Source organism: Triticum aestivum, chromosome 3A (assembly GCF_018294505.1).
Source record: "Triticum aestivum cultivar Chinese Spring chromosome 3A, IWGSC CS RefSeq v2.1, whole genome shotgun sequence".
NCBI classification, from domain to species: Eukaryota; Viridiplantae; Streptophyta; class Magnoliopsida; order Poales; family Poaceae; genus Triticum; species Triticum aestivum.
In genome coordinates this window covers 691,714,253-691,734,799 of record NC_057800.1, presented here as the reverse complement: position 1 = coordinate 691,734,799, position 20,547 = coordinate 691,714,253, and the positions used below count along the sequence as shown (strand labels likewise).

General features: G+C 41.9%; 2 protein-coding genes and 1 long non-coding RNA gene across 3 annotated transcripts; all 3 read left to right on the top strand.

Moving 5' to 3' along the window:
* Positions 1-1,718: 1,718 nt before the first annotated feature.
* Positions 1,719-3,511, top strand: LOC123057160 (putative disease resistance protein RGA3; the record flags this gene model as incomplete). Its single annotated transcript, XM_044480272.1, has 2 exons — positions 1,719-1,797; positions 1,878-3,511. Coding segments are annotated over exons 1-2 (1,713 nt in total), but the record flags the coding sequence as incomplete, so codon positions are not given.
* A 3-nt stretch (positions 3,512-3,514) lies between these two features.
* On the top strand, positions 3,515-5,731 carry LOC123059159 (uncharacterized). The gene is made up of 2 exons (XR_006427375.1): positions 3,515-3,917; positions 4,027-5,731. It is a non-coding gene; the product is annotated as an uncharacterized lncRNA (long non-coding RNA).
* A 12,181-nt stretch (positions 5,732-17,912) lies between these two features.
* LOC123059158 (uncharacterized) lies at positions 17,913-18,818 on the top strand. Its single transcript, XM_044481795.1, has 3 exons — positions 17,913-18,066; positions 18,165-18,278; positions 18,385-18,818. Exons 1-3 carry the CDS (start codon positions 17,931-17,933, stop codon positions 18,498-18,500), a joined length of 366 nt encoding a protein of 121 aa, XP_044337730.1. The 5' UTR covers positions 17,913-17,930; the 3' UTR covers positions 18,501-18,818.
* Positions 18,819-20,547: the final 1,729 nt, after the last annotated feature.

The following is a 20,547-nucleotide window of genomic DNA, read 5'->3' as shown; positions in this document are numbered from 1 at the left end:
ATGGTCATGAGAAAAACGAAGCTAGGTTGTTTATCTAGTGCAATGTCCCAGATGGTAGTGGTACTACATGAAGAGTAATACTGATAACCTGGATATTCTGAATTTTTGAAGGAATAGTGCATGCACATCTACTGCATTTATTTACTACAAGCTATTATTCTGTACAAAGAAATTATGACTTAGGTTTCAGAATATGAAGATGATATATCACTTTGGTCTGAATGTCTACATATTTTGAATGTGTCTGCATGAGCTTGTATGTCCGGATGAGCTAGCTAATTGTCTACATAAGTGTGTATGATTACAAACTAGAAATCTGAATGTGGATAGTGACATCTGAATGTGTATACTGTATAGCAGTAAGTTTGCAAACTGGCGTACTGTACTTAGCACTAGACAAAACTCAAAAGTAGCTAAACTGAGATGCGGACCACCGCATGTGCCCGCTGGGCGTAGCTGGCAATGAAAACCTGTGTATACTGCTAATCCTGCTATTTTGGTAGCGGACGTTGGGGAAGTGCCGCGGAAGCGTCCGCCTGCATCCTGAATCTAAATGAGCAATCAACATGTCATATAAAGATGAATTCATGTACACACGACGCGCGCGCGCGTGCACACACACACACACACACACACAAAGAAACAAGGGATTGATGAACACCACACCTACGTGATGTCATTGAGGTGCTCCCATCATTGCTGGCCGTTTATCTTCCCAGCACTCATGAAATTCAGGTAGCTTTGTATCTCTAATATTATAGGAAACCTGCAAGACCATAGTTCACTAAGCAACAACTTAAAATTCACATGCTAGTGAGAATAAAAGATGCAGTGTGGCATCCTGCGAAGCGTTTTTGTTGTGATGCATCCTTCTGGTCCAAAAATGATTGCAATTCATCATAGCATGCAAATAAATACAAACATTAAAGTATTGAAAAGTATCTGAAGCTAAAGAAAATAGTTCGGATGAATCAAATTTTTACCTACATACCTTCGCATGCTGGCAAGTGTGAGATGTCTCGACTATGATTCATATACCTTTGTAGTGCTGTTATGTATTACTCATGCTTAATATTACTGAATAAGGAGAGGTTATGCACTTGTAATATTGATTTCTCCATGAAATCAGAAGCTTTTCTAAGAGTGAATAAATAATGCGCAATCACCCCTGTTTCAACCAAAAACTAGATTCTCTCCACATAAGCCACGAAAGATGCAGGCATTGATATCAAAACAAGACTGGTGAATAGTCATCCAAGGTAAAATTATTATTTTTCTGCAGTTTAATGTGGCACTCTAGAGTATGATAGCCATGTAGAGAAATACATACAGATAGTATAGGTGCATCACACAATTATTATGGTCTGCACAACTAAAGCAGAGGATCACCAGCAAAAACATGTATAGCAAAATTAGAGGATCAGGTTTCCTCCAACGTAAAAGAGGATCGCTAGCCATAACTTAAATACATTAGTACCAATATATATTCATTGACCAATTTAATTGGAAGGGTACAGAGATGTGTTCCAATCTCGTTCTAATTGGTCCATCCATGGCACAAGTGGAAATTTAGAGAAGCTAGGCACCAAATGCCAATGGAATTATAGAAGCCACCATGTTGTTAAATTAGGGGGGAATGGATTATTGGGGATAATGGGAAAACCACGTTCTTGAGGGAGATAAATCCAGGTGAGCGGTGGGGTAGGCCATAGGCGACCATGGCAACCTCCCTAGGAAGAGCGGTCGCGGTTCTTGCTATATCCAGCCTTAATCTACGACGCCAGACGACAAACCTAGGTATGCTACACAGGACAAGAGAGGATAAGAGCAGAGGGGAGGAGTGTCTCACTGAACCGTTGCCGTGGGAGTCGAGGTAGCCGAGGCAGAGCAGCACCGTTGTGCAAGTTCAAATCAACATGTAGAACATCCACACCGTAGAACATCAAGTCTTGTTCAGGGAAAAGTTTATGGGAGGGATTATGAGAAGGCAGAAATCATACGGCTGGTAAAAGGACACAAATTATCTAGCAGTGTAACTGTTCTGACTGTTTTAGGCATTGGTGGGGTTGGGAAGACAACCCTTGCTCAACTGGTATACAACGATCCATCCGTGGAAAGTCAATTTGACCATAGGATATGGATTTCAGTGTCCAACAAATTTGATGAAACGAGAATCTCAAGAGAGATGTTGGATTTTGTCTCCCAAGGAACACATGAAGGGCTGTACAGCTTTGCCAGGCTTCAGGAGGTCTTGAGAGGTTATATTAAATCAAAGAGGGTTCTACTTGTTTTAGATGATGTCTGGGATGACATGAATGATTTCCAATGGAACCAACTATTAGCCCCTTTCAATTCTGACAATGAAAAAGGCAATATCATACTTGTGACAACTAGAAAACCATCTGTTGCAAAAAGGAGAGGTACGGTTGAACCAATTAAGTTAACTGGTTTGCAAGAAGATGATTTTTGGATATTGTTTAAAGCGTGTGTGTTTGGTGATGAGAACTATGAAGTGAAAGGTAGTCTTAGGACTTTGGCATGGCAGATAATAGAAAAGTTGAAAGGAAACCCGCTAGCTGCAGAAACTGCAGGGGCATTATTAAGACAGCATCTTACCAGTGAACATTGGAGTAACATTCTGAAGAACGAAGATTGGAAATCCCTGCAACTCACAAGAGGCATTATGCCTACTTTGAAGCTTTGTTATGATCAACTGCCCTACCATTTACAACAATGCTTCTCATATTGTGCTATATTCCCTTGCAATTATCGGTTTCTCGCTGAGGAGATAGTTCGTATTTGGATTTCACAGGGATTTGTTAAGTGTAGTCATTCAGGTATGAGATTGGATGAGATAGGACGACTCTATCTAACTAATTTAGTGAACCTGGGCTTCTTTCAGCAGATTGAAGTAGGCTACTCTTCAAACAATCAAACTACTTATGTTATGTGTGCTCTTATGCATGATTTCGCAAGGGTAATTTCAAGAGCTGAGTGTGCAACTTTGGATGCTCTACAGTGCAATGAAATTTCATCAACTGTGCTACATTTGTCAATAGTAACTGGTCGTGTGTATTGGTATGATGAGAAGTTTCAAGAGATATTGCGAAATACAATGAAAAAGGTTAAAAATTTGAGATCATTGGTCTTAATTGGACAGTACGACTCCCAATTGTTCCAACAAGTATTTGAGAAGGCACACAATTTGCGTCTATTACAAGTATCTGCAACTGCCGGGTCTCATTCCTTCCTATGCGGTTTGGTAAATCCTACACATCTTCGGTATCTAAACCTACAGGATGCTCATGTTTGGCCGGGAGATTTACCTCAAGTTTTGAGCAAGTTTCTCCACCTTCAAGTATTAGAAGTTGGCTTATGCCGTGATACTTCGTTTACCCTTGAGCGGATGGTTAATCTAGAGGATTGTGGTGAAAGGCTTATATTTCCATCTCTAGAAAGACTTCCGTTTCTTACAACAATCAAGTTGAGCAACCTGCGGAAAATTAGAGAAGTATTAGTTCCATCATTGCAGGAGCTGATTTTAGTTGAAATGCCAGAGTTGGAGAGATGTACCTGCACTTCCCTAGGGGATTTGAACTCTAGTTTAAGGGTACTGGAGATTCGGAGCTGCCCTGCACTCAAGGTGTTCGATCTGTTTGAGAAAGGTCATAACTTTGCTGAGCAGCCGTCATTGTTTGAAGGTCATAACTACGGAACTGGGTGGAAGCTATGGTTGCCTGGTCTTAGAGTACTCATAGTAATCAATTGTCCTCATTTACTGATGCCGTGTCTCCTACCACATTCAACTAATGTTTCTAGACTGCACATCGACGGAGTTCCAACACTTCTGAAGATGGAGGGATCGTCCACAGAAAAACTAGAAATTTCTCCAAATAGTCGATCTGGTGAGAATTCCGGTGAGACATTGAGATTGGATGGAAAAATATTGGCATTCCATAATTGGGGGGACCTAAAATCCTTGAGCATATCATTTTGTGGAAACCTAACATCTATTTCATTTCGAAGTCTTAATCAGCTCTTCTCTTTAAGGGATCTCCGTATAGTAGGGTGCAGAAAACTTTTCTCTTCAGATGTTCGGCCAGAGCTTACTGATGAATATGCGATAGGTGCATATCGGTTTGGCCTCCGGTGTCTCAGAAGTCTCTATATTAGTTCATCAGGAATAACAGGGAAGTGGTTATCTTTGATGTTGCAACATGCGCAAATCCTGAAGGAACTGTGCTTAAATGACTGCCCTCAGTTCACACAATTACAGATTGAAGAGGAAGAGAACAGTCAACCAAATTTTATCTCAGCCCCAGAGACTTCATCAAGCTGGGGTCCAGATGGACTTTTGTGCATTCCATTAAATCTCACCTCCTCTCTAGAAAAGATAGCTATTTCTCGAAGCCCTTATTTGAGATTTTACGGGAAGAAGGAAGACTTTGCTGGATTTACCTCCCTGCAGGAGCTAATAATTCGATGCTGTCCTGGGCTGCTCTCATCCTTGGTGCATAATGACGGAAATGATGTCCAGGCAAACAGAACATGGCTTCTTCCGCAGCCACTTGGACAAGTTGTGATCAGTCATTATGATCACAAAACACTATCACTCTGCTTCATGGGTAATCTCACCTGTCTCAAAAAATTGGAAGTATTGGAAAGCCCAGGCTTGGAATCTCTACAGCTGCATTCCTGCACGTCGCTTGAAGATTTGAGAATTCGTGAATGCAAACAGCTTGCCACAGTAAAGGGAATGCAATCCCTTGTGAACCTCATGAATTTGGAAGTACAAGAAAACCCTAGTTTGGTATCTCTACAGTTGCATTCCTGCAGGTCGCTGGAAGATCTGAGAATTGAAAAATGTGAATCACTCATCGCACTAGAGGGCTTGCAATCCCTTGTGAACCTCAGGAATTTGGCCCTACTCAACTCCCCTGGCTTGCCTCCATATTTGGAACGTTTGTCGGGGCACTATGAGCTGGGCCCTCGACTCGAAAGTCTTCACATTGATGACTTGTCTCTCCTTACCATGTCACTGTGCAATGGCCTCACTTGCCTCCAATGCCTACGACTTGAGAAGCTGGAACAGGGAGGGACAAGACTAACAGATGAGCAAGAGAGAGCGCTACTGCTCCTCAGGTCCCTGCAAAACCTTGAATTTGATGATTGTTTCAACCTCGTACATCTTCCTGTGAGACTGCACAGCCTTCCTTCCCTCAAGACATTGAGTATCGTTTGTTGTGATGACATCCCAAGGCTGCCTAAGAAGGGCCTCCCATCTTCGCTGGAAAGGCTAGTGATATACGATTGCAGTACTGAGCTAAGAGAACAGTGTGAATCGCTAACAAGAGGCAAGCTAAGGGTTGTGATGAATGACTGAATTTTGCGCAGGGCGATGCAGAAACATCTTCTTTCAAGATTCAAGACGCGTGTCCTTGTTTGGGGATATGTGCTACAGCTCACCGCTAGGTTTACAACTGTTCTACCATTGATCATGTTATCTTGAGAATTGACATAACTCAGCGTCGTGCTAAAATGAGCGGTCTCTCTGCAAGCATTTGAAGATGTTGAACATATTGTTGATGCAGTAACCATCTTTAGGATCATGACATATACCGTATAATTATAAGGTATTGGAGAGAGTGCTCAGGCCATCCCTGTTTCTCCTGGGCGACCTGTTATATAACCTATGTTTGAAGAAATAAATTATGCTAGACATATTTATCTACTCTTATGAGTATCAAATAGTACTTGTCTTATTCTGCAGAGTTTTGATTTCACACCAGAATCTCATCCTCAAGCACTCATATTAATGACTGGTGTCTCATAATCTAATCTCTGCTATTAACACGTTCGGATTTCTGGAAGAAAACTGGTAATTTTTGCTCTATTATTGTTGCCATGCTAACTGAAAGCAGTCAACGGTTTTTGGCCCAGTAGGTCAGTCTGTAATTCTAAACTAGATGGTGTGGTTTCATCAAATGGAATCGGGGTGAGAGCCCTTTTGATCTAAATATGTGGATCTGCTTTTGTTTTGTAATGCTTGAATGCCTAACAATCTGACTTGGGAGCTTTTGTTTATCTCCACTAAATGATGAAATTGTATGTATGTAAGGCAACTTTCTCATAATGAGATAATGCTGTGTTAAGGATGTACAGCTTGGAAATTCAAACTGGACTTATGTCATCTTGTAGACTGAAAAATTTCTGAATTCAGATATTCCAATTTGTATTGAATCATTCCTTCCACCTGAAGTAGAAGACTTTTTTTTTTGGTGTTAGTTGCTTCTAAATATAGTAAGCTAGCTCTTAGAACACTGTAGAACATGTTGAGCCAATATTAAACTATAGAAGGATCAGTATTCCTTTTGTTACATCAATCAGCAGCTATGTCACTGGATTGCCCTATTATAATGTTAATTTTAATTCCTACCTTAACTTTGCTTCGCTGAAAATGACACTTAAGTACTTTATAAATACTCCCTTCATCTCAAAATAAGTGTCTCAATTTTAGTATAACTTTGTACTAAAGTTATACTGAAGTTAGGACACTTATTTTGCGACAAAGGAAGTATTTGGCTTCCGGTTTGAGTAAAATGTAGCAGTGAAGTCTTTGTCATGATAATCGGTGTATCTACGTCGTGTTGTAACTCTCAAGTTTCTTGTCACCTGTTCTTAATATCGAGCCTGGAATTCAAGACCTTGCTGTTCCGGCCAAAGTCCGTTGCATTGCATGCAAATGACTAGAAATCGCTGCCTTGCCGGCATGAAATAAATCGGCCTGATTCCATGCAATGTGCCTATGAGTCAGTGGTACTTTGTGCTATCGGCTATGGAGCAAGGAGTGCAGATTCATGGTTCTGAAACAGGGTGTTTTACTCTGGGCAATGTCAACAAGGACTACTATTAGGAGCCAGCCCTGAGCGATAATAATACGAGAGAGAACCCATACAGGCATCTTGAGTCAATTTCCATTTGACCGCCTTCTTGTTGGAAAAAGAATTCAGCCACGTGGTAAACTTTTCTTCTCCTTTTCGGTTTCAAAAATAGTATCAGCCGTGCATTTCGACTTGAAATACCCTCCGGTGGAATAAACTTAATATTGGCCAAGGTACTTATTCTCCTAGCTCAGGCGATAGCGATCTTGCAGGTAGCTTGAAACAAAAACAGAGATCCAACTTTTACTGCCAGGTAGTATGTTGGAGAAATGATGGTCATCTATTCCGCTTGGATACACCCCTCCTCACAAAACGTATAAAGGGCAATAGAATCATTTCACAAATTATACCCACTTTCGTATGTATCTGGAGCGTATATGCTGTATACGCGCTGACAGGGATTCGAACTTGCGACCAGAGCGCTGTGTAATAATGCTGCTAGCCACTCGACGAGCCACCCAACAGATTAGTGAACAAGCGCAAGCATTTTATAAACATTAAGAAGCGGCACATTTAATTTTCGAACGCTTCACTGAAAATTGTGATTTTTTTAATAATGAATACATTTTAATTTCTGTGATTTTTTATGAAAACATAAACATTTTCGAAATTCCAAAACAAAATTGAAAACACGTACAGTTTTTGAAATCCATGAACTTTTTTTAATGCACGAATTTTTTTCTAAATCTGTAAAAAATAATTGAAAATGAGAACATTCTTTTGAAAATTTGGAGCACATTTAGAAATTACGAACAAATTAAAAAATGAGAACAAAAATCAAAATTCTGATTTGTTTTAAATGTTCACATCAGCAAGTTCCAAAGGAAACATAAAATCAGAAAAGAAACAAAAATGCGAAAATAGAAACAAAACTATAGCTGAAAAAATACGACAAATCGGTTTAGGAACCTTTTAGATAGTTCCCCAAAAATGCCAAGAATCTTCCAGAAGATTCACAATACTGTCGCTCAAACGCTAAGATGGGCCGGCCAATTCAACGATTATGTGTGTGATTGCCTGGTTTCTTGCCACAACATGTGGCAAATAGGAAATTCCGTGTGTTCGGGGAGTAACGTCAAATAGATGGCACCATGCACAGAAGACCGCCTGACTGAGCCACCTCATTGTCGCACGTGGAAATAGGAAAAAACTCACTGAAAAAAGAATGGCAGTGCATGGGATCGAACAATGTAACTCCCACTGCTGACCACTTGTCGCTAGCCACACGAGCTGAAGGCTTCCGTATCTAACTAGGTAACGCGGACTATAGCACCCATCCATCAGCGATCGGTTTACTGTAGAGAACCAGTCTTTTTCCCACTGTTTCTTTTTATTTTTATTTTTTCTATTTGCTATTTGTTTCTTTTTCATTTTTTGTTTTCATTTTATTTTTTCTTTTCCAAAAACTGCTCATGCTTTCAAAATTTTGTTGACATTTTAAAATTTTGTTCATAAAATAAAAATATTAGCATTTTAAAAAAATGTTCGTACCTTTCAAAATTTCTCAGAATGCCAAAATAAAAATGTTTTCTAAAAAGAGCGGACAAAAATTTGAAAGCATGTTAAAAGCCCAAAAGGCCCCATTTGGAAGCACGTTCTTTTCGATAAAGTTTGCATTTTGTTTCTTGGTAAAAAAAAGGCCAATAAATGGCCAGACATGTCGAAAATTGTTCAAACATGGATGGATGCCTACCAAGGCGTGCCAACCTGCTCCTAAAAGTTGGGGTCGTTTCAAGAATGTTAAAAAATAGACCAGGTTCAATGTAGGGTGTCTAGGTAGGACATAATGCTCCGTCTGAGAGCATCTTCAATAGAGGGTATTCGAGTTTGCCAGAAGGTTTCGTCAGAGAGCGTGTTGTTTCTCGACATCCTTGAAATGGACTCAATTTTTTTGACGGTCTTGTATGACCAATTCAAGTCACCATGCCAAGTTATTTAGGTTTTCGATAAATTTTGCATTTTTTGGAGTTTCCTCGGTTAAAAAAGACTGATAAATGGTTGGTGTCGCAACTTGCATACGGTGTCAAAAATCGTTCAAACATGACATGGATATCTACCATGGGCATGCCCACCAGACTGCAAAAGTTGGGGTCATTTCAAGGATGTCCAATAATAGACAATGTTGAACGAAGTGTGTTCGGGTAGACGAGATGGCTCCATTTGAGAGCATGTTGTTTCTCGACATCCTTGAAATAGAACCAATACTTCTACATGGCCTAAGTTGTTTTTATTTTTGATTTTTTTTGCATTTTCTAAAGTTTTCTCGGTAAAAAAGGAACGATAAATGGTCGGACGTATCGCAACTTTCATAAAGTGTCCGAAATCATTCAAACTTGACATGATGGTTAGCATGAGCATGCCCACCTACTTGCAGAAGTTGTGGTCATTTCATAGGTGTCCAAAAATAGACCATGTTCAACTGAGGGTGTCCGTGTAGGGCAGAAGTCTCCGCCTCATTGCATGTTCTTTCTAGACATCCTTGTGATGGCCTCAATTTTTCCATGCCTTTTTATGACCAATTCAAGGCACTATGCCATTTATTTTTTTGAATTTTTGACAAGTCTTACATTTTCTGGAGTTTTCTTGGTGAAAAAAAGTCAATAAATGGCCGAATGTATCGCAACTTACATACGGTGTCAGAAATCGTTCAAACTTGACATGAATGCCTAAGATGGGCATTGCCCACCATCTTGCAAAAGTTGGGGTCATTACAAGCATGTCAAAAAATATACCATGTTCAACAAAGGTTGTTCGAGTAGAGACCGGAAGGGTCTGTTTGAAAGCATGTTGTCTTTGAACATCCGTCAAATGACCCCTTTTTCCCACCAATTTCTATGACCAATTCAAGGCATCATGACAAGTTATTTGGATTTTGGTAAGTTTTGCATTTTTTTGGAGTTTTCTCGGTCAAAAAGGACAAATAAGTGGCTGGATGTGTCGCAATGTGCAAACTTTATTTGAAGTCGTTCCAGCCTGAAGTCTATGTCAGGCTGCTGCAAGAAGTTGGGGGGCATTTATTCATATATCAAAATAAACCACCAGTTGGGGTGCATCCATGAGCATGTAGTTTTTCCTAATTTGAATGTTAATTGCAATTTGTGTCATTATCAATCAACATGAACAAATTATGTGTGAAACTTTTACATGGTTGAACAATTTTTCCAAAATTGTTAACAAATTCTGAATAATTGATGAAAATTTTGTACACAAATAGAAAACTACGTACATTTCAAAATCTATGAACTTTTATTAAAATGCAAACATTTCTTAAATTTGCGAACAAAAACTATAAAAAGCGTGATCAGTTTTGAAATTCTAGAACACTTTTTAAAATTGCAAATAATATTTGAAAACAAGAAAAAAAAATTCAACTTTTTGAACATATTTCAAAAAGAGTAATAAAGTTTTAAAAGGAGAAAAATAAATTACCAAGAAAAAGAAAAACGAAAAAATAGAAAAAATATTGCTTAAGCCCTGGTCCAACTAGGCAACGTCATCGTTCCTGTCGAGCGCCTGCTGGGAGAAAACCTTATTTGACAGTTATTGCTTCAAACAGTCGTTGTTTCTCACAAACCCTACTGATACGAGTGAACATCGGCCAAGCCATTTTAATTTTTTGTTGCCTCTGCACATGCTGGGTTTGGGAACCTTCTAGATGGTTCAAGGTTGGTTTTTACCGGTTTGGATACCTTCTAGAAGGTTCATGAATCCGTTTTTTGGTCTTTTTCTTATTTTTTCTTTTTCAAAATCGTAAAGTTCAAACAAAGTTCAATGTATTTATTTGTTCATATTTTCCAAAAATGTTGAAATATTTCAAATAATGGTCGCGTTTTCAAAGACATTAAGAGTTTCAAAATTGTTTGCGTTTTGAAAAATTGTTCGGAATTTCATTTTTCTCTCAATTTTCAGAATTGCTTTGATTTTCAAATTTTGTTCCACTTTTCAAGAAAATTGTTTGCATTTGTTTAATGTTTTAAAAAAGTCACATTCAAAATTCCAAATAGAGTTCAAATCTGTTACGTTCAAAATTGTTTTGCAATTAAAAAAGTCACATTCAAAATTCCTAAAAACCTTTAAATATGTCGATGTTCATACTACCTCCGTCTGGGATTTGAAGGCCAGATAGCCGAAGCAGCAGTACTCCCTGCGGTCCTTTTTACTCTGCATATAAGAATTGTCTGAAGTCAAACTTTATAAAGTTTGACCATATTTATATGAAAATATGTTAACATATACAATGCTAAATTTATACGATATGAAAACTAAAGTCATGACGCATCTTATGTCACTGATTTCACATTCTGAATGTTGATATTTTTTCCTATAAACTTGGTCAAAGTTTATGAGGTTTGATTTCAGACAAATCTTATATCTGTATATACTACCTAAAAGAAATGTAGTGTTCCGTTTGCCATCTTACATCGTATGCTTCGTCGAATCCCGCACCCCATCTCGCGTCGGGTTTTTTCCACCGATTTCCTCAATCCCACATCGCATTTTCTCGCCCATCTTTGATTGAGAAAACTGGGACACAATTATCGGGATAGAATTAGAGCGTTGCCTCCCGATCTTTCTAAAAAATCGACACACAATCATCGGAAAGCAATTGTACTCCAGATATAGATTGATGCCCCCCGTGTCACGCACTAGACGTCGCCTGCCCAGCCCTCACGCCGGAACGCCGCCGCCACCAATTCCCCATCAATCCGCGCATGGAGGCTGCCTGCTCGGGATCGGGCTTGCCTGCTCGCGCACGCACGCTGCCGCCGATGGATGCCGCCTACGTACTCGCGCATGCAAGTCGCCACCGCCTTGAGCACGATCCTAAAACCCCAATCTCAGCACTCACCCTCTTGCGGCGATGGCCGTGTGATCTCTGCAGCGGCAGCAACGATGCAGGTGACAGTGCGCTCTATAGGTCAGCTCCTCTCATATCTCTCCCTGGGGATAACTTGGTCTCTCATCTCTCTTTGTGTGCGACGGGATTTTATTAATTGATTTCTTTGAGTTTAGGATCCAGGGACGAACCTGTAAGTGATGTTGGAGTTGCCGAAGCATTAGGTGATCCGGTTGTGTGTGTTTGCTGGATTTGTTTGATGAGGGAAAGATGACCATGAAGGATACACAGTGGAGTACGAGTGGTAATGGCAGCAAGGTTACCAGTAGGTATGCATGCGAGAAGTGATTGTGTTCCTCACATGCTTCATCCTCTCTATGGTTTTGACGTCTGTACTGTGATGCTACAGGCAGTTGAAATAAATCTGCTTTTCATTTGGGTTGTGAGTTGTGACAACTTGTTGTGCTGCGGTGTTCAGCTCAAAATTGCTTTTGGGAATGATTCCTATGCTTGACATTGTATTTTCATTATTTCTATTAGTAACTCAGTTTTTGGATATGGTACTTGACAATAGTTATGGTATAGCGGAGTTAAAATGTTCAGATTCTTACCAATGACACTTACTGATGTTCAGGCAGCTCCTCTCATCTCTCTTCCTTGCTCACCAAATGACTCTTACTCATACGGATTTGCCGAACTAGAGTTAGTAATGCAAGCTTCAGGCGGAGATAAAGCAGTATAGTGGAATTATGCGTGTATTGCAGACTTTTTTGCAAAGTCTTATTCCATAAATTTTGGTTAGGTGGTTTAGGATATATGGATTTTAAAATTGGCAGTCAGATTTGTGTGTTGTTCTGGCCAGTTTTCAGTTTTGGTCCATCTTAGAGGCCAATAATGCACATGTGTGATATTATCTACATGATTCAGTTTATATGGATTCCCTTATTCCAATTGTTGTATTTTTCTAAATGTCTTCTACTTCCTAGAATAGGTCACAAATAGAAGTGCAGTCAGAAGGTAAGAAGGATCATATGCTATGTCTCTATTCACATGGTGTGCAAGAATAATGGTAATTGTATTACTAAACTGTTAGTGATGCTTTATGTTCTTTTTAGAAAAAAGGCTGTCGTCCGGCTTTAAATTAATGAAGCCCTTACAACCAACAACAAAACAACACAACAACACAAACAAAAGCAAAAAAAGAGGAAAAAGAGAGAGTATAGTTTGAAGGAAAAAACGGTATGTTATCGAGGGTGTGCAAGAATAGTGGGATTTATATTACTGAAGATATTGTAAACAATTTGGCCTCTTGCGCACTTGCTCTTCGTATTTTTTTTCTTCAAAGGTGATTCTTGGTGACAATTATTGGTAGTAATTCTTTTAGTAGGCAGTGTTACTCAAACATATTTGTGTTTTTTTGTTCTTCCATTGAATGGTCAGATTGATCTTGAGTAGAAATTATTATTATTTTCTTGAATGCTCACTCCATCATAGCCTACGAAAAATGGTGGGGACGTCAGTGATGGTGTGGTTCTCCTCGAGAGACAGGGTGCTAGCGGGTCTGTGGGTGACATGGAGAACAGTGGTCGAAGGAGAAGGGAGAAGAAGTGGGATGTGGCGGCGTCCCTAGACCCACAAAAAGTTACGTGAGGTTTTTACGTAACGACTAATTTGGACGTAGTTAATTGGCTTAGGATTAGTGGCTGGGACCCACCCTGGTAAACAATGGGGGGGGGGGATGTGGTGTGTGGGGATGACGGTGTGGTTTAAGTATGTGCTTCCATAGGCGACTCACCTTCATTTTTTGAGGGATTCTTCATTTGTTTATTGAGAGGATGGGATTAACTAAAAAAATGTCATTTTGGATACCTTTTGCTTCAGAATCAGAAGAAACATAAGGCGCCTTTTGGTCTTAGGAAAACATTGCTTCAGATTCAAAAGATACATACAAAGCAATGGTCCTTGCAGCTCATGGACATCACGAACGTCGTGCAGTTACCCCAGGAGGAGAAGGACCCTGAGGTGCAGGAGGCCGCAAAGTGGATGGTGCAGGTGTGCGGGGACCTCAGAAATGACCGATAGGTGCGGGAGATGTTCCACCAAATCATGCGCACCAGGGAAGAAATCCTCGACTACTTGAGTAGGCCAGACACCAACAAGTGATCCTGGTGTTGTGTCATATACTCAAATACTGCGCTCCACCTAATGTTGATTGAAATAAGGTAGCTTTCCTTTACATAAGTTAGCGCCTACATCTAGATGTTCTTCATGAATCTATGACCTTCTAATAGATCAAGCCAGTTAGTTGTATTTGGTTAATTCTTTTTTTGTTAAGTCGAGTTTTGGCAATAGACTGGTACATATGGTTGCTTTGTTCAATTTGGTGATTATTATCTTGAGAATTTGCAAAGTGTCATTTAGATTGGGGGATAATATGGGATCTATAGTTTCCAAAAACTATAATAATTCAACACGGGAGAGAAGAGGGGAGTGGGGAACAAATGCAAGGAAAAGAGTGAATTTATTGTAATAGGGGGAGATAAAGATATGTATGTTACTTTTGATATGTAGTTTCAAAAAACTACAATACATTTAACACATGAGAGAAGAGAGGAGAGTGAGGGAAAGAGTTTGATTGTAATGGGGGACAGAGAGGGGGGAAGGGGGAGGGTTTGAAATTCAACGTGTATGGGGTGGGTTAGAAGGAGAGATTGTGAGTCAAATGTGCAATTGACAATGATGATGAGCTTGCATTGTGGAGGCAGACATAGTGCGTGAATGCACAATTGGCAGAGATGACGAGCCTGCATTCAAGAGGCGGAGTTAGTGGGTGGAAGAAGAGTGATTCAATTGTAAACAACCGTCTATTGTACTACAGATTTGTATACATGAGGATCATAAAGTATGTGTTAGACGATAAGTGTTGAACCACCTAAACATATATTGCCCCTTGCAACGCACGGGCAATTAACTAGTGCGAACTAAAAAGGACAGGAGGAAGTACCAAGGAATCCATAATGATTAATCTATAGCGTTGGGTAGAGCTGTAATCTTGGGAGGCAGTTAATGCCGATGGCTCAAGACACGATTGCCTTGCATGCATTGGCTCATCTTTTTTTAGTGGATGCATTGGCTGGCTCTCTAATATAGGACATCGCTTCTGCACGCGAAAATAATATTTCAAAGTGTGAAATATTTTGAAACAAAAATTTGGCGCATACATCTCGACATTATATGTGTGCACGTCAAGTTTCGGAGAAAACCGACATTTTTATGCCTTGTGTAAAAAATACAAAATGATGTCTTGTGAAAATCATTTTTTAATACCGGATTTTATCTTTTTCACACATGACACACAAGCTATCGGTTTTTCACAAAACGACTTTGTGAATATATACAATTTCGAGATGTACGCCTCCGTGGGTGGCCATCAAATGACTGCTGCCCTCTCTGCATGACAAAGCAAGAGTGTTGTACACACCTGTTCGTACATTGTCGATACACACAACATTTGTGGCGATGCTTCAAACGGTTCACAGGAGATAACTTTATCATGCCGGATGCAAGTCACAGTAGCATGGAAGACTGGTGGTTGAAGGCTAGGAGCAGGGTGCCCAAGCTGGTTCGCAGAAAATTTGACACGGTCATCATTCTCATCCACTGGAGGCTGTGGAAGGAAAAAAATGCTAGGATCTTTGACCACACCGCCAGTAGCGTCGATAGAGTGTTGGACCAGATTAGAGAAGATCTTCAAGTCTGGAGGGCAGGGGGGTGTATTGTTGATCTTGCTATGTAAAAGCCTCTAGTAGTTGGGGCGTTCTATCCTGGGTGTAGCGTCCTTGGGAGGTCTTTCAGTGCTAGACCGCCTAGCCTGTCTGACCTTGTTGTACTCTTCACTTCTTTCTAATAAAATTCGGCCAATGGCCCTTCGAGAAATGTACGCCTCCGGTTTTTGTTTGGATTTTTTTTGACATTTCAAAGTATGTTTAAAACACATTTTTTAAACCAGAAACGCGCGCTCCCATGTGCCAAAACCCACTCTCGTCGCTTATATTATACTTAATTAATTAATTCAGCCATCGCTCCTGCATGCCGGCTCGTTGCAACGCCTCAGAGAGAAAGTCTCGTGTTTCTGGAGCAGTCTTCAAATAACGTACGTGCACTCATGCCGGTCTGCCCTTGAAATCCTGGACGGTGGTAATAGGTCTTTAAGCTGCGCTGCAAATTAGCCAACAGAGAGCTTGCTTGATTAAGTTGTTGGGCTGTTTTGGTGAGAGCAGAAGGTCTTGTGTTCGAATCCCACTACATGCTAAATATTTTTGGATTTTCCACTATTACTGTTTCATTACTGCTGAGAGAGAATGTTCGCTGCTGGGCCGGCCCAGTTGACCTCCCAGGTACGCGGCTGTGTACAGAATTGTATTTTGCAAAAAGACTATCCTTTCTAAAAAAATGAATTTGTAAAAGGACCATTCTACCCTTTATTATGAAGAGTTATGGAGAGATCTCATTCGTTGATATATTTATTAGGGGGTTGTACCGAAGCCAAAGTGCATCTAGAAAACTTGTAACTGTGGTCATGGTCGAGGGTGAGCAGAGCTAGCTAGGTGTCCGGACGGCTCCACCACTACCTTGTTTTCCATCGTGAACTTATGCTAGGTCTCGTAGAGAGATCCAAGAGGTTAGTCGAGAAGATGATGTAGGGAATCGGTCGAGAAGAAAATGCTGCTATGGGTACGGGCTGCACTTATAGGAGGTTTTTTTTTCCAGGGTTATATATAGGAGGTTGTTTTCTTGAGAAGAAAAGCTCTCAGCTTGGAGCCGGGGACATGAACGATGCATCTCTATTTTCTTAGTTTGTTTTTAAAATGGCCACTGGGGAAAACCTCTTCACCTGGATATATTTCAACTTTTGAAAAGTTTTTACAAGGGTCACATGTTCCTTTAGCCCTTCCAATTTCAAGCGATGCGACCCTGTGGATGTCGTGTCCAAGTCTATGGAGCAGAAGACGTTGGAGTTTCTAGCGTCCTAAATTTTCCAAAAAAGAATCACCCGGATGAAGCTGTTGATGGCAGATGGAATTTCAGAGGGCATAGCCGAGGACAGGAAACTTCTGTAATTGAACTTGGAAGACGATAACTGCCACACGTGTGGCGTGGAGGGCAACCCGCCCGCACGCATCATGTGGCATGGACGGGAACCGCCCCGCACGACCCCGTCCGCACGCACAAAAGCGCGCCCGCACGTCCGGTGCGTGGCAACCCCGCCCGCACTGCCTCGTCCGGGCCAGACGAGCCGCTGCCCGCACGACCCAGCCGTTTCCGGCCTCCGATCCGTCCCCTCTCTCGTCTGCGCCCTCGCCCCCCGCCTGTCGAACCCCGACCTCCGTCGCCGGCCATCTCTGGTTGCCATGGCAACCAGGGAGGATCTGTAGGGCGCTCCCACCGCAAACCACACCCCTTATCTCCCCCCACCCCATCCCACCCCCCAACCCCCACTCCAACAACGCCCTCCAGAGACGACCAGCTAAAAGCGGGTGAATCTCCCGATCTCCCTACTGTTTCTCATCCTCCTTCTGGGCAGAAAATTGCAAAATTACCGACGAAGTTGGCAACTAGATCCATCCTACAGGGTTAAAACACTACATACGTTGTGTGACTTCGCAGTTGCCAAGCAGAATACACTAGATCTGCCATGTAGTACGCTAGAGATAACCGTGAGTTCTCAGTAGGTTGATGCTCCTAGTTGGTGAATGAATGGATGTGCAGGAATCCATAAAAAGGGAGAGAGAATTGATAAATTTGGAATAATGGGGGGTGTGAAAATTAATTGCCATTGGTGTATAACGTCAGTTGCCACCTGTCATTGTCGTCAACTGCCACCATGTCAACTTATTGCTTGCCATCCTATTGTAGAGCCTGATGCCATCGAATCAAACGGATAGCTAGCACCAGATTTTAGAAAAGGATAGTGGATGTGCATGTCCTACTAGCCATGATATGTTGGTTGCCAACGCATGAAAATGTGATAGCACTGACGTGTTAACTTCTACATGCAAGCAGCACAATGATAAAAAAATTGGATTGTTGATGCCTTCTTGTTCATCCAGTGATTGAGAGCACATCAGAACAGAAGCGAGACACGGAAAAGAATGAATCACGAAGATGGTGCAGATGATTGGGGTTCTCAAAGGCCAGAAACGCCGCCACCTTTCGATGCATCAGAGTACAGTCAGCTCATCTCTGCAGGGCCGTTGCTGCCGCTGCTAGAACAGTATGCAGGCGTAGGTACGATGCGTGCTAAAAAATGAAGAGAAACATTTGCCATCTTCGCGACGATGGACATGACATTCTACTTATGTCGTGCACTGTCATTTGTCTTGCAGGTTCTTATGACCAGAACACTCTTAGGGGGGCCCCGTGGCAAGTGCAGTCACAAGGCGCTAACGCTGACAAATGTACGGGCAGCCAACTCCAACTAGCTAGTATGGCTAATCAAGGTAATGCAAAAACGAAAAAAGAGCATATAATGCTGTGGACATGAAAAATGAACATGAAAAAAAGATGGCAAAAGGACTCACGAGTTATCACGGGTGTAAAATGCAGAGCCTTCGTGCAGCACGTGGAATCGGGCAGCACCCATGTACCTGCCATCGACGTCGTACACAGGTGAGTCCATAAACATAGTGAAGATGCGGATGCTCAGTCAGCACAAGGCATAGTTGACAACTACAAAAATTGTCATGACTGGTCTTCTACGGTTGCCATGTATTAAAAATAACATTTGTCATCTCTGCACACCTGCAGTTGCCATGTAGGAAAAGCTGCAGTTGCCATTTCATGACAACTGCAATTGCCATCTAATAACAAACTGCGATTGCCCTACCGATGCAACTTCAGTTGCCATGCAAGCAAAAATGCATTTGCCACATAAGGGCAACTGCAGTTGCCGTGCTAGCACGAAATGCATTTGCCGCGATTTGACCAACCACTACTATGATTGCAGGTTATTACGCTGGTGGTGATCCGGCAAACGTCTCCTGGCAAGCTTCGCAAATTCCTGGTGGATCACGTCATTATGGTGTAACAGACCACACACGATGGTCAAATACAGCACAACAAGGTAGAGGGAAAATATCTGAACCACAAAAAACAGCGCTACATTTGCTATTTGTAGTTATTTGTAGGCAAAACAATGGTTGCCATGTTTGTTGAACAGTAGCTGCCATGTCTGCACACCTACAGCTGCCATAAAAATGTCCACCCACAGACTGACGGCTTGCTGTCTGTAAATGATGTCATGGAAAATCACTCAAAGATGGTGTGATCCGTTGCGATGCACATGTTATCCAACACAAAAATCTTAATCTCGTACCTATGTTTTCCTGTTACAGAACCTACAACTACAATGCACAGCGGCGCAGACACATCTACTGCGGGGAGCTCTGAGCCCACGGAAGACGCATTCCACCAGCCAGCAGACAAACATGCCGCAAACAATTTCGAGTCAGAGTCAGGAATGGCAATCATTCCAGCAATGCCGGCAAGCACCCCTTTGAACACAAGCACTGGCAACTCTCAGGTAGATGGGACTGCCGCCCATACTGAAGTGAACGATGAAACTGACGACGACGCGCAAGGGGATGAAGATGGTGGGCAATCAGAGATCGTGGTGCCTCAGCCACCGTACATTGGGCATAGATTTGAGTCATTCGAAGCAGCAAAGGAATACTACCAGACATATGCAAAGTTCCATGGATTTGCGGTCAACACCGAGTACCGTAGGAAAATTAAGAAAACTAACGAGTACAGCAGAGGTGAGATGAGGTGCCACAAGGCACGCAGGAACAAGAATGGGAAAGGCGATGCGCCTGTCGTTCCGGAACGAAAGAGAGGTATCATTCAGAAGACTGAGTGCCCTGTCCGGTGTAAGCTAAACGTAGATGGAGCACAGTGGGTGGTCAATGAGTATTTTGACGAGCACAACCACCAACTGATAAAGAAGTTCGACCTGGTGAAATTTCTGACCGCCCACAGAGGGTTCACCCCCGTCGAAAGGCAATTCGTAAAGCTGCTACATGATTGTAACGTCGGTCCATCGAGAATGGTGCAGATACTATCTCTCATCCACAGCAAAAAGGGGACTCTGAGTAGCATGCCGTACATACCAGCTGACGTCACAAACCTACGGGCAAGGTACCGTAGAGAGAGCAAGTTGGCAGACATAGAGGCCACAATTGCCTACTTCGATGAGAAAGCCAAAGAAGATGCAGATTTCTTCTACAGGATAAGGTTGGACGATGAGGACCGTGTCAGGAACATGTATTGGGTGGATGGTGCTGCAAGGAGAGCCTACAAACATTTCCGAGATTGCATTTCATTCGACGCGACGTACCTCACCAACATGTACAAGATGCCGTGCGCTCCGTTCATAGGGATAAATAACCACAATCAGTCGTTGCAGTTCGGCTGCGGGCTCGTCCGGAACGAAGACACGGATGGGTACGTTTGGCTGTTCAAGACCTTCTTGGAGTGCATGGATGGACTTGCTCCGATGAACATAATAACGGACCAGGATTTCAGCATGCGTGCAGGCATAGAGGAGGTCTTTCCGTTGGCAGTGCACAGGCACTGTAGGTGGCACATTATAAAGAAGGCTGAGGAGACGCTAGGACCGTTCTTTGCTGACCGTCCAGAGCTGCACAAGGCATTCGAACTGTGCGTGGACCACAGCTTGACGGTGGAGGAGTTTGAAAGGAGCTGGATGGC